The sequence below is a fragment of the Mirounga angustirostris genome, unplaced genomic scaffold (genome assembly GCF_029215605.1).
Source record: "Mirounga angustirostris isolate CCGP_5_RB_7025 unplaced genomic scaffold, mMirAng1.0.hap1 SCAF_7, whole genome shotgun sequence".
In the NCBI taxonomy this organism is placed as follows: domain Eukaryota; kingdom Metazoa; phylum Chordata; class Mammalia; order Carnivora; family Phocidae; genus Mirounga; species Mirounga angustirostris.
Window position 1 is genome coordinate 90,529,186 of NW_026991715.1, and position 13,694 is coordinate 90,542,879.

At 38.7% G+C, this 13,694-nt stretch overlaps 1 protein-coding gene across 3 annotated transcripts in view; it reads right to left on the bottom strand.

The window, feature by feature from the left end:
• The window catches only part of SIMC1 (SUMO interacting motifs containing 1), a 91,765-nt gene that overhangs the window by 48,775 nt on the left and 29,296 nt on the right, over positions 1-13,694 (bottom strand). For all 3 annotated transcript variants that reach the window (XR_010413191.1, XM_045900877.3, XM_064596545.1), the window contains exon 2: positions 286-1,749. Coding sequence is in view for 2 of the 3 variants with exons in the window: in XM_045900877.3 (XP_045756833.1) it covers positions 286-1,749 (1,464 nt within the window). In the remaining variant the exon portion in view is untranslated. The remainder of the gene's footprint in view (positions 1-285; positions 1,750-13,694) is intronic.

Below are 13,694 nucleotides of genomic sequence, written 5' to 3' on the forward strand. Positions count from 1 at the left end.
ATTTAATGATCCTGTGTGGTGTGTTCTTATCTCCATTTTACATCTAGGAAAGCTAGGGCTCAGAAAGGTATAGTGACTTCTACAGTGCCAGTTGCTAACTGTGGGGGTGAAATTTGAACCCAGGTCTGACTCTACACTAGATGATTCCACAAGAGGAGGAAAGATAAAAATATCGAATTCATCCTGGACCTGTTCTCTCATGCATGGACTCCTTACAGCATAGTGACTTCATGCGAGGCCTATACAGAGGACACCTAATCTCTAGGGGAAGATATGTTAGCTCACCTCTCTTGTGTCTTTATCTGGTATTAGTGTCTGGAAGAAGAGGTGATGCACCGGAGGTCGTAAGAAGTACTTCAGTCTATGCAGGCATGGTCTGTTGTATAACCCACCTTGTGGTGTTCGTGCTTGTACCTGGGCAGACCCGGGGTTAGCAGGCTCTGACAGTGATCTCTCTTTTCTGGCTGGAGTTTCTGTGACAGAGAACCAAGGAACTTTCTCTAAGGAAGTTTCAGACTGTGGAAACTGTGGGCTGGGAGAGAACCTTGGAGAGGATGGAGCTGAGACTTCCATAGGCGTGTCACGGTTATGTACATCATTTTGGAGAGAGTAAGGCCTGTCTCGTGGTAAGTGAGGCAAGTCTCCAAGTGAGTGTGGCATGTCTCCTGGCAAGCATGGCCTGTTTCTAGGTGAACGGAACATATCTCCTGGGAAGTCTGGGACTTCTCCAGGGGAATGTGGCACACTTTCTGGTGACTGTGGTGCATCTCTTGGTGACTGTGGCACGTCTGCTGGTGACTGTGGCACGTTTGCTGGTGACTGTGGCATGTCTGCTGGTGATTGTGGCACGTGTCGTGGTGACTGTGGCACATCTCCTGATGATTGAGGCATATCTTGTAAGTGTGTCACATCTTGTGGATATGATATGTTTTGAGGTGGGCCTGGTACATCTTGAGGTAGGCCCAGAGAGTCTTGAGGTGGGCACAGTGAGTCTTGAGGTGGGTTGGGTGAGTGCTGAGGTTGCCACGATGAGTCTGGAGGTGGGCTTGGCACATTCCGCTGAGGGCATGGCATTTCTCGAGGAGGGCATGGAACTTCTTGAGGCAAGGGAGGCAAAGCTTGTACTTGGCACTGCACGGTTTGTGATGGGCATGACAAGGCTCGTGGTGGGCACGAGGAGGCTCGTGGTGGACATGGTGAGGCTCGCAGTGGACACGGCATGGTTCGCAGTGGGCATGGCAAAGCTTGTGATGGGCAAGGCACATCTTGCTGTGGGCATGGCAAGGGTGCCCTCTGATTGCTGCTGCTACCATTATTGCTTGTTGGGGAGAGGGAGCGAATATCTGAAGATAGCTGTAGGCTTGCCAAGAAGCCAAGGTCACCTTTGAATGCAGTTGAGCTACAATTTGGCTCTGCTGGATAAGCAGAGTCCCCGCTGATGGATGTAGGGGGTTGCGGACCTTCAAATGTGGCTTCTTCCAAAAGGTCCAAATCCACAGGATCGCTGTTAATGATTCTCCGTGCTGCAGGCCAAGAGCTTCCCCGCCCTTCTGTCACCTCTTTGCTGCAGAGGCTGGCACAAGTCTGAAGACTGGTTGGCTCTTTCTGGGAAGGAGCGACAGGTTCTAGAGTCAAGTCCAGAGTGGCAATAGGTCTATTTTCTTCCTCAGTTCTTGTCAGGTCAATCACACAGAGTCCATTGCGGTCCTTTGCCCTTGGTCTGGTTTCTCTAGTTAAGTCAATGAAGTCCTGTTAAAGGATTGCGAGAATATAAGAGGTCAAGTAGGGAGTCTGCTTTACCTAAGAAGATAGAAGATATCTAAGAAGTTTTAAGGATAATCATATTTTACCTTTTTGCTTCACTGATAATTAATATATATTATTATTAATATATATTAATATATATATTATATATATTAATATATATAATTAATATATATACTGATAATATAATAATATATTAATAATATAATATAACATAAGCATTAATTGATTTCCTTTGGTCAAAATTTTGCTACTGTCAATACTGTCAATTTCTATACCTTCTTAAATTATCCAAATGCCACATGCATATAACTGAGGGCATAGTGGGAAATTTTTTCTGATCCAAAGTAAACAGGGGAGTAGTAGGGAAGATTTCAACTTTAAGTCACAAGGGAAAAAGCAACCTTTGTTTCAAAAAGCAAATACACAGGATAATTTACAACAGAAACTAAAGAAGGGGATAAGCTAACATAAGAGAATCTACTATGTACTAAGAACATATTGAGTGCTTTCACTTATCCTTAATTTTCACAATATCCTTACCAGGTAGGCATTATAATCTCTATTATACAGATGGGGAAAATGGAGTTCAGAGGAGTTAGGTCATTACCTAAGGATTATACAATTAAGTCACAGAGACAGACATTCAAATCCAGGTCTGTTTCCTTCTTTCTCTGTACAACTTCATTCAATATATAATCAGCTTATAGTCAGATATATAGAGTAATACAATAACAGTTATAAAACCAACAGGGTACGTCTGAGCCCTAACTAGATTAATTACTGGAAAACCTATCTTTACTTCCATTCCTTGCCAAAATGATTAGGCAGTTCATAAATCCTGATGATGCCAGCCAATGGTACTATAATCAATCTCTATGCCATAAGCCTGGAAAAATATTGTACTCCCTTTCACTCTCAAAACTTCCTCAGTGTGGATGACAAATAATATCATCCTAATTATTGATCAGTCTCACTGATGAACATGAATGTAAATATCCTCTTTAAAGTATTAGCAAATTGATTCCAGTATTCAAGAAAAAAAAAAGTTCCATTTCTGATCAGAAGGGCTAGCTAGATACTCTGATTAACCAACCTAATAAAAACTAGAATTGATATATAAATGTAAAAACATGGGAGGAGATGTAACAAGAAAAAACAACCAAAAGAAAGCCAGTATAGCTATATTAATATCAGACAAAATAGATTTCAATGAAAACAGCATTACTAGAGATAAAGAGGCCACTGTACAATAAGACTTATTTCATTGAGATTTAATAATTTCAAAACTGTATGCCTAGGGGCGCCTGAGTGGCCCAGTCAGTTAAGCATCTGCCTTTGGCTCAGGTCATGATCCCAGGGTCCTGGGAATGAGCATTGTGTAGGGCTCTCTGTTCAGCAGGAAACCTGCTTCTCCCTCTCCCTCTGCCTGTCGCTCCCCCTGCTTGTGCTTGCTCTCTCTGTCAAATAAATAAATAAAAAATCTTTAAAACTGAATGACTAATAACATAATCTTCATAAAGCAAAAATAGATACAGGTACAAGGAGAAAAAGGAATATTCACAGTCATTATGAGAGATTTTTATATGTCTTTCTTGACTGATAGATCATGCAAACAAAAAAATTATTATGGATACAGAAGATTTGAACACATTTAACAAGCTTCATCTAAAGGACTTAGATAGAATAGCTATTCACAATTACACGAAATATTCACAAAATTTACCACAGACCAGGAGTCAAAGTACATCTTAGTCAATGTCAAAAGATTATCACTCAGACCAAAATACTATTAAGTTAGGAAGCAATACAAAAAAGTAACTAGGACAAACTCCATATTGCAAATTAAGAAGTATGACCAAATAAGATATAGGTCAAAGAAGAAATCATAGAAATTAGAAAAATTTTAGAACTGAACAATAACAAAAATACTAGGTATTAAAATGTGACATGCAGCAAAATAACTGTGTAGAAAAAAATTACACTTAGACATTTAATTAGAAAAGGGAAATGGAAGAAAATTATTGTGCTAAGCACACACCTTTAGATAACAGAAAAAGGACAGAATATGCCCAAAGAAAGCAGAACAGAGGAAATAATAATAAGAGCAGAAATGAATGAAACAGAACAAACACAGAAGTGCAACAATGTCACAGGTTTGTTCTTTTATTTTTATTTATTTATTTTAAAGATTTTATTTATTTATTTGACAGAGAGAGACACAGTGAGAGGGAAAACAAGCAGGGGAGTGGGAGAGGGAGAAGCAGGCTTCCCGCTGAGTAGGGAGCCCAATGCAGGGCTCAATCCCAGGACCCCGGGATCATGACCTGAGCTGAAGGCAGATGCTTAACGACTGAACCACCCAGGCACCCCCAGGTTTGTTCTTTTAAAAGATTATTAAAATTAGGAGCACCTGGATGGCTCAGTCATCTGCTTTTGGCTCAGGGCATGATCCCAGGGTCCTAGAATAGAGCTCCCTGCTCAGCGGGAAGCCTGCTTCTCCCCCTCACACTCCCCCTGCTTGTGTTCCTTCTCTCGCTGTGTCTCTTTCTGTCAAAAAATAAATGAAATCTAAAAAAATTTAAAAAATAAAAGATTATTAAAACTAGCAAACATGATAAGAAAATTAAGACAACAAAGGCACAAATAACCAATATTAAGAATGAAAAAGGGACAAAATTACAGATGTTTTTAAGATAAAAAAGATGAGAAGATGTTACGAACAATTCTATGTCAAAAAAAACTTGGGGTCTTGGATGAAATAGATTAATCCCTGGAAAAATAAAGCTTAGCCAAACTGACTCAAGAAACTGGGTGATGGGTATGTGGGGGATCATTATACAGTTTGCTCTATTTTTCATGTTTGAAATTTTCCATAATGAAAAGATATTTTTTAAGTTGACTTAAGAAGAAAGAAAAAATCAAAATAGTCCTTTAACCAATAAAGAAATGAAATCAGTAGTTGAAATTTTTTCCTTCAAAAAATTCCAGACCAAGGTGATTTTAAAAGGAGAGTTCTGCTAAAAATTCAAAGAAAAAAATGATTCTACTTTATATAAGCTATTTAAAAGAATTAAAAAATGAAGGGATACCTCCAACTCATATTATGACTTAGCATAAACTTGATCCAAAATCTGAAAGTACAAGAAGGAAATATTATGTCAATATCACTTCTGTACACAGACATAAAAGTCTTAAACAAAACACTATAAACTAAGTCCAGCACAACCAAGGTGAGTCTACCTAGGAACCACACCTAGTTTAGCATTAAAAAAAATTAATATAACTTGCCACATAAAGGAGAAAATCATATGATCATGTGAAGAGGCCAAAAAGCATTTGATAACAAATTCAACATCCAGCCTTAAAAAGAAAAAATAAATTCTTGGGGTGCCTGGGTGGCTTAGTGGGTTAAGTATCCAACTCTTGATTTTGGCTCAGGTTATGATCTCGGTCCTGAGACAGAGCTCCCCATTGGACTCTGCAGTGGGCGTGGAGCCTGCTTAAGATTCTCTCTCTCCCTCTCCCTCTCCTCCCTCCCTCTCTAAAAAAAAATTCTCAAAATAGAAATAGAAGAAAACATCCTTAACTATTAAAAGCTATTTAAAAATCGCATACAGTAAACATTATACTGAAACATTGAAAACATTCTCTTTAAAATCAGGAGCACAACAGAGGTGCCTACTGTCACTAATTCCATTCAACACTGTACCAACGTTGTACATACAATGCAGGAAAATAAGAAAAAGATATAAGAAGTATAAAGATTAGAAAGAATAATACTTTCCTTCATGAATAATGATTATTTACATGGAAAACTCAAAAGAATCTATAGATAAATATCAGAATAAGAGCATTTATCTTGATTGTTGGATATAAAAATTACATTTTTTTATACTTCAGCAACAGTACCACCATATTGCATAATTCTCACATCACACAACTTCAGGGGAAATCATTCAAATATTCTATATGAATTGTATCCTCTAGGGCAAAATTCTAGGCAATCCACATAGCAACAACACAAAAAACCTTACATACACGTATACGTATGTTTTTAAAAATTTTTTAATCTATTTTTTATTATTATTTTTTAAGATTTTACTTATTCAGGGGCACCTGGGTGGCTCCGTTGTTAAGTGTCTGCCTTCGGCTCAGGTCATGATCCCAGGGTCCTGGGATCGAGTCCCGTATCGGGCTCCTTGCTCAGCGGAAGACTGCTTCTCCCTCTCACACTCCCCCTGCTTGTGTTCCCTCTCTCGCTGTGTTTTTCTCTGTCAAATAAATAAATAAAATCTTAAAAAAAAAAAAAAGATTTTACTTATTCATTTGCCAGAGAGTGAGAGAGCAAAAGCAGGGCGAGCAGTAGAAAGAGAGGGAGAAGCAGGCTCCCCACTGAGCACGAAGCCCGATGCAGGACCCTGGGATCATGACCTGAGCTGAAGGCAGACGCTTAACCATCTGAGCCACCCAGGCGCCCCTCTTTTTAAAGATTTTATTTATTTATTCATGAGAGACAGACAGAGAGAGGGAGAGAGGCAGAGGCAGAGGGAGAAGCAGGCTCGCCGCAGAGCAGGGAGCCCGATGCGGGGCTCGATCCCAGGACCCTGGGATCATGACGTGAGCCGAAGGCAGACACTTAACCATCTGAGCCACCCAGCCATCCCATATATTTGTTTCTTTTTTAAAGATTTATTTATTTGTTTTAGGAGAGAGAGAGCGGGAGGGAGGGGCAGAGGGAGAGAGAGTCTTAAGCAGAATCCATGCTGAGCATGGAGCCTGACATGGGACTTGATCTCATAAGAGCCGAAAATTGTTTGGGGTCCTGAGCTGAAATCAAGAGTCAGTTCTGTAACCTACTAAGCCACCCAGGTGCCCCAACATGTATACTATATATATATATTTATAAATGTGTATGTATATATATGTCTGTATACACACACACACACACTACATATGATAATTATTTTTGTGGGTTGCCAAACATTTCCAGTTATTTCCTTAATGGTACCTGGTAGACTGTACTTCCTGAATCCTATGATTAGGTCAGGTAATGTGATTAATTCTGCCCAATAAATTATGAGTGGAAGTAACGTGTATTACTTCTGGGCTGGGCCCTTTAATTTCTGGATGCACACACTGCAAAAGCTTTCTTTTCCCTCTGATATGTCTCCTGGCCATGTTTAAGATAGTGGCAGCTCTGTCAGTCTGTGTCCCCACATGACGATGCTATGCGGACATCCCTCTTCCTCTACCCAACCTGCAACGGACATGTGGTAGTGTAAGTGAAAATAAACCTTGCTTGAAGCCACAGTATAACCTAGCTTATCCTGACGAACACAGTACCTGGGAATAAATTTAACAAGATATGTGCAGGACCTGTGTGAAAAAGTATTGTAGAGTGTACTGAAGAACACTAAAGTAGGCCTAAATAAATGAAAGTATATACTACTGTTTATCAATTAGAAGACTCAGTGTCATAAATATTCCAATTCTCTCCAAATTGATATATGAATTCAATACAATTTCAAAGTCTAAACAGGTTTTATTGAGGAACTTGAGAAGTTAACTCTAAAATTTGAATGGAAAAACAGAAGACCAAGAATAGCCAAGACACTTCTGAAAAAGACAGTGTGGTACTGGCACTAGACAGTCCAACAGATAATTGGCACAGAAGAGCAAGGTCACAAATAGACCCATACATATAGGAAAATTTGATTTACGTCAGAGGTGGTATTAAAGATTAGGAGGAAAAGATGGAACTTTCAATTAATGGTACTGGTTATCCATTTGGGGGGAAAAATGAAATCAGATCTTAACTTCATGCCAAAATCATAAATCAATTTCAGATTTATTAAAGACTTAAAATGAAAAACCCAACTAAAATTTTTTTAGAAAAAAAACCCGAGAGAATATCTTTGTGTAAGGAAGAATTTCTTTTTTTTTTTTTTTAAAGATTTTATTTATTTATTTATTTGAGAGAGAGAGAGCATGAGAGGGGGGAGGGTCAGAGGGAGAAGCAGACCCCCCGCTGAGCAGGGAGCCCGATGCGGGACTCGATCCCAGGACTCCAGGATCATGACCTGAGCCGAAGGCAGTCGCTTAACCAACTGAGCCACCCAGGCACCCCGTTCTTTTTTTTTTAATAATTTTTTAAAAAGATTTTATTTTTATTTTTCAACACAGAGAGAGAGACAGCAAGAGAGGGAACGCAAGCAGGGGGAGTGGGAGAAGCAGGCTTCCCGCCGAGCAGGGCCCAATGTGGGACTTGATCCCAGGACCCTGGGATCATGACCTGAGCCAAAGGCAGGTGCTTAACGACTGAGCCACCCAGGCACCCAGAATTTCTTTTTTTTTTTTTTTAAGATTTTATTTATTTGAGAGAGAGAGCACACAAGCAGGGGGAAGGGACAAAGGGAGAAGGAGAAGCAGATTCCCCGGAGCCCGACGTGGGGCTGGATCCCAGAAGCCTGAGATCATGACCTGAGCGGAAGGCAGATGCTTAACCGACTAAGCCACCCAGGTGCCCCTAAAGAAGAATTTCTTAAGATACAAAGTGTAAACCATAAAAGAATATGTGACTACATTAAAATTAAGGAATTTCTGTTTATGAAAAACACCATAAAGTTGTAAAACAAGCCACAAACTAGAAGGTTCTTGGTAGTCTGATTTGGGAATACTACATAGAGATGAAAATAATTAAAGCCACATGCAATAACATTGATTAACTTTATAAACACAATATTGAGGCCAAAAGAAAAACAAAAGAGAATAACACACAATATGATTCTGTGATATTGTGATATACAGTAGTCCCCCCACCTTGTCTGCAGGGGATACATTACAAGACCCCCAGTAAATGTCTAAAACCACAGATGGTACTGAACCCTATAAATACTCTTTTTTCTATACATACATACCTATGATAAAATTTAATTTATAAATTAGGCAAAGTAAGCGATCAACAACCATAACTAATAATAAAATGAAACAATTATAACAATATGTTAAAAGTTATGTGAATGTGGTTTCTCTCTCAAAATATCTTCTTGTACTGTACTCATCCTTCTTGTGATGGTGTGAGAGGATAAAATGCCTGTGATGAAGATGAAGTGAGGTGAATGACAGACATAGGCATTGTGATGGGAGTGTTAGGCTACTATCAACCTTCTAATGATATGTCAGAAGGGGGTCATCTGCTTAGAAACTGCAGTTGACTCTAGGTCACTGAAACCTCAGAAACTGAAACCGCAGAATAAGAGTGGACTACTGTCTTGCTCTTCATCCTTGGCTCCAGGCAGAACTCCAGTAAACGCCTATAATTTGCTGATTGATAGGGTAAGAGGAGCGTCTTTTGTTATTCATAAACCCCTTTCAACCATACCTCAGTTTGCTAATGACTTGATTGGTGACTGAAAGCCCCTATGCAGCTTCAGGACTGGGGCTAGTTGCTACAGTAACTAACCATGTGTTTAGAGGGTTAGAATTTTCAGGTCCACTCCTTCAGTCTCTGGGGAAGGGAGAGGAGCTGGAGATTAAGGTAATCACCAACAGCTAATGATTTTAATCAATCTGATGCATGTCATGGAGCATTCATAAATATCCTAAACAACAGTTTGGAAAGCTTCCAGGTTGGTGAATACATCTATGTATCAGTAGGGAGGTGTACCCCAAACTCCAGGGGGACAGAAGCTCCTGTACTCAGCACCCTTCTGGACCTTGCCCTATGTATCTCTTCATCTGGCTGTTCATTTGCATCCTTTATAATAAAGTGGTAATAGTAAGTAAAGTGTTTTCCTGAGTTCTGTGAGCCGTTATTATCAAACCTTAGGAAGGGAGTTACGGGAACCCCCAATTTACAGCCAAGTTGGACAGAATGGTGGGTAACCAGGGCCCACCTACTTGCAATTGCCATCTAAAGTGGTGGGGGCAGTCATGTGGGACTGAGCCCTTAACCGGTGGTTCTGCATTAACTCCAGGTAGTATTAGAATTGAGTTAAATTGTAGGACACCCAGTTGATGTCAAGAGAGCTGGAGAATTAGGTGGTGTAAGGAAAAACTCCCCACACATTTGGTGTCAGAAGTGATGTGTACAGAGAAAGTGTTTTCATGTAGATTCCATTCATATAAAGTTCAAAAATAGGGAAAAGTAAACTGCATTGTTTAGATACACACATACAGATAGTAAAACTGTAGAGAAAAGCAAGTGATCACCATGAAAATCAGAAGTAGTTGGGAGGAGGAGGGTAGCAAGGCATGGAGGTAGAATATACATTGAACCAAGAAACATATCTAGGACTTCTATAATATTGGCAATATGACTGCATGGTATTTAACTTAGTTTGTTCTACTATATGTTTGCTTTATACATCCCCCCACCCCCTGTGTGTGTATATGTATGTGTGTGTGAGTGATATTTATCTCTATACACATATTTTAATAAAATAAAGTTAAGAGGTCTGTGTAATAAACTTACCGAGAAATTTGAAGACCTATATGAAGAAAACTTTAAAAGCCCATTTAAGTAAGGATCCCAAAAGTCTAAATACATGAAAGTACTATTCTACCATTATTGACTAGAAAGATGCAGCACTGTAGGATAGTGAACATTCTACATTAAACTCTTAATTTAAAATGCTGAGGATTGGGGCACCTGGGTGGCTCAGTCATTGGGCATCTGCCTTCGGCTCGGGTCATGATCCCAGGGTCCTGGGATCGAGCCCTGCATCGGGCTCCCTGCTCAGCCGGAGGCCTGCTTCTCCCTCTCCCACTCCCCCTGCTTGTGTTCCCTCTCTCGCTGTGTCTCTCTGTCAAATAAATAAAATCTTTAAAAATAAAATAAAATAAAATAAAATAAAATGCTGAGGATTTTTAGAAAATGTGACAAAATGACAGTAAAGTTCATTTATAATGTGTGAAATTTTGATTAATAGAATAAAAGTTTTGCTAATTAACTAGATGGAGGGAGGCCTTTCACAATATACCTGTATATCAAATCACCACAATGTATACTTTAAGTATCTTACAATTTTGTCAATTATACCTCAATAAAGCCAAAATTAAAAATAAATAACTTAAAAAAAGAAACATATGACAAAAGCCAGAAAAACTGGAAAATAATGAGTTGGAGGGGTGCCTGGGTGGCTCAGTCAGTTGGGCGCCCAACTCTTGGTTTTGGCTCAGGTCGTGATCTCTGGGTCATGGGATTGAGCCCCGTATCAGGCTGTGTGCTCAGCAGGGAATCTGCTTGAGATTCTCTCTCTCCCTCTGTCCCTCCCCACTCCGTGCTCTCTCTCAAATAAATAAATAAATAAACAAATCTTTAAAAAAACAATGAGTTGGGGACTAACACTACCTTAAAAGCATTTGAGTTTCTTGGACTGGCACATATAACTTTCATATAAATTAATAAAATTTACTTTTTAGGGCAGTTTTAAGTTCACAGCAAAATTGAGATACTTCAGAACATTCCCATGTACTCCTCTCCCCACATACAATCTCCCTCATTATAAGCATCCAGCACCACCACGGCACATTTGTTACAACTGATGAATCTACACTGACACACTATTATCACCCAAAGTCCATAGTTTACATTACGGTTCACTCTTGGTGTTATACATTCCCTGGGGTTTGACAAATGTGTAATGACATGGATCTACCGAATACAGAATAGTTTCACTGCCTGAAAAATCCGCTATGCTCCGCCTATTCAGCTATCCCTTCCCACTAACCTCCAACAATCACTGATCATATATTATCCCCAAAATATGATCCATATTGTTGGAATCATAGAGTATGTAATCTTTTCAGATTGGCTTCTTTCACTTAGAATAAGCATTTAAGTTTCCTCCATGTCTTTTCAAGACTTGATAGCTCATTTCTTTTTAGCAATGAATAATATTCCAATGTCTGGATGTACCACAGTTTACTTATCCATTCATTTACTGATAAACATTTTTTAGTTGCTTTCAAGTTTTGGCAATTATAAATAAAGCTGCTATAAACATCTGGGTACAGGTTTTTTGTTTCAAATGTTTTCAATTCATTTGGGTAAGTACTAAGGAGCATGATCACTGGATTGAATGGTAAGAATGTCTTTAGTGTTTTAAGAAACTGCTGAACTGTCTTCCAAAGTGACTGTACCATTTTGCATTCCCACCAGTAATTAATGAGAGTTCCTATTAGTCTACATCTTGCCAGCATTTGATGTAATCAGTATTTTGGATTTTGGCTATTCTAAAATCCAAACGTAGTAATATCTCATTGTTGTTTTAACTTACAATCCCTAATGACATATGATGTTGAACATCTTTTCATATGCTTACTTGCCATCTGTATACCTTCTTGGGTGAGGTGTTGTTTAGGCATTTTGTCCATTTTAAAATTGGGTTGTTCATTTTCTTATTGTTAGTTTTAAGAGTTCTTTGTATATTTTTGATAACAGTCTTTTATCATATGTGTCTCTTGCAAATATTTTCTCCCAGTCTGTGGCTTGTCTTCTCATTCTCTTGATACTGTCTTTTGCAGAGCATTAGTTTTTAATTTTGATGAAGTCCAGTTTAGCAATTATCTATTTCATGGATCATGTCTTTGGTGTTGTATCTAAAAAGTCATTGCCCAAAGTCATGTAGTTTTCTCTACTTTATCTTCCAGGAGTTTTATAGTTTCACATTTTACATTCAGGTTTATGATCCATTTTGAGTTAATTTTTAAGGGTGTAAGATCTGTGTCTAGGTTACTTTCTTTGCATGTGAATGTCCAGTTGTTCCAGCACCATTTGTTGAAAAGACTATCTTTGCTCCATTGTCAAAGATCACTTGACTATATTAATGTGAGTCTATTTCTGGGCTTTCAGTTTTGTTCCATCAACTTATTTGTCTATTCTTTCTACACTGTCTTGACTACTGTAGTTTGTATCAATTCTTGAAGTTAGGTAGTAGCAGTTCCTCTGTTCTTTTCCTTCGATATTGACTTGGCTATTTGCAGTCTTTTGCCTCTTCATGTAAGTTTCAATTATGTTATTAATATCTACAAAATAACTTGCTAGGATTTTGACTGAGATTGTTTTGAATCTACAGATCAAGTTCATAAGAACTAACATCTTAACAATATTGAGTCTTCCTATCCACAAACATGGAATATCCCTCCATTTATTTAGTTCTTCTTTGATGCCTTTCATCAGTTTCGTAGTTTTCCACATATAGATCTTATACAAATTTTGTTAGATTTATTGTTTTAAAAGATTATTTATTTATTTATTTGAGACCGAGAGGGAGAGAGAGCATGAGTGGTGGCGAGGGACAGAGGGAGAGGTAGAAGCAGACTCCCTGCTGAGCAAGGAGCCTGACGTGGGGCTCGATCCCAGGACCCTGAGATCATGACCTGAGCCGAAGGCAGATGCTTAACTGAATGAGCCACCCAGTCACCACCCCTTTTGTTAGATTTACACTATTTCATTTTTTAATGTTCTCATGTAAATGGTAATATGTTTAAATTTCAAATTCCACTTGTTCACTGTTCATAGGAAGGTGACTGGCTTTTGTAAATTGACCTTGCATTGACAATCTTGCTATTATCACTTATTAGTTGCAGGAATTTTTTTGTTGATTCTTTGGAGTTTTTTTCTACATAGATGATTATGACATCTGTGAACAAAGATGATTTTATTTATTCTTTCCTAATCTATATACCTTTTATTTCTTTCTTTCTCCTCCCCCTTCTCCTCCTCCTCCTCCTCCTTCTTCTTTCTTCTTCTCCTTCTTCTTCTTCTCTTACTGCATTAGCTAGGACTTCCACTATGATATTGAAAAGCAGTGGTGAGAGGGGACCCACCTTGTTCCTAATCTTGGTGGGATGTTTCAAGTTTCTTACCATTGAGTATGACATCACCTGTAGGATTTTTATAGATTTTTAAAATCAAATTGAGG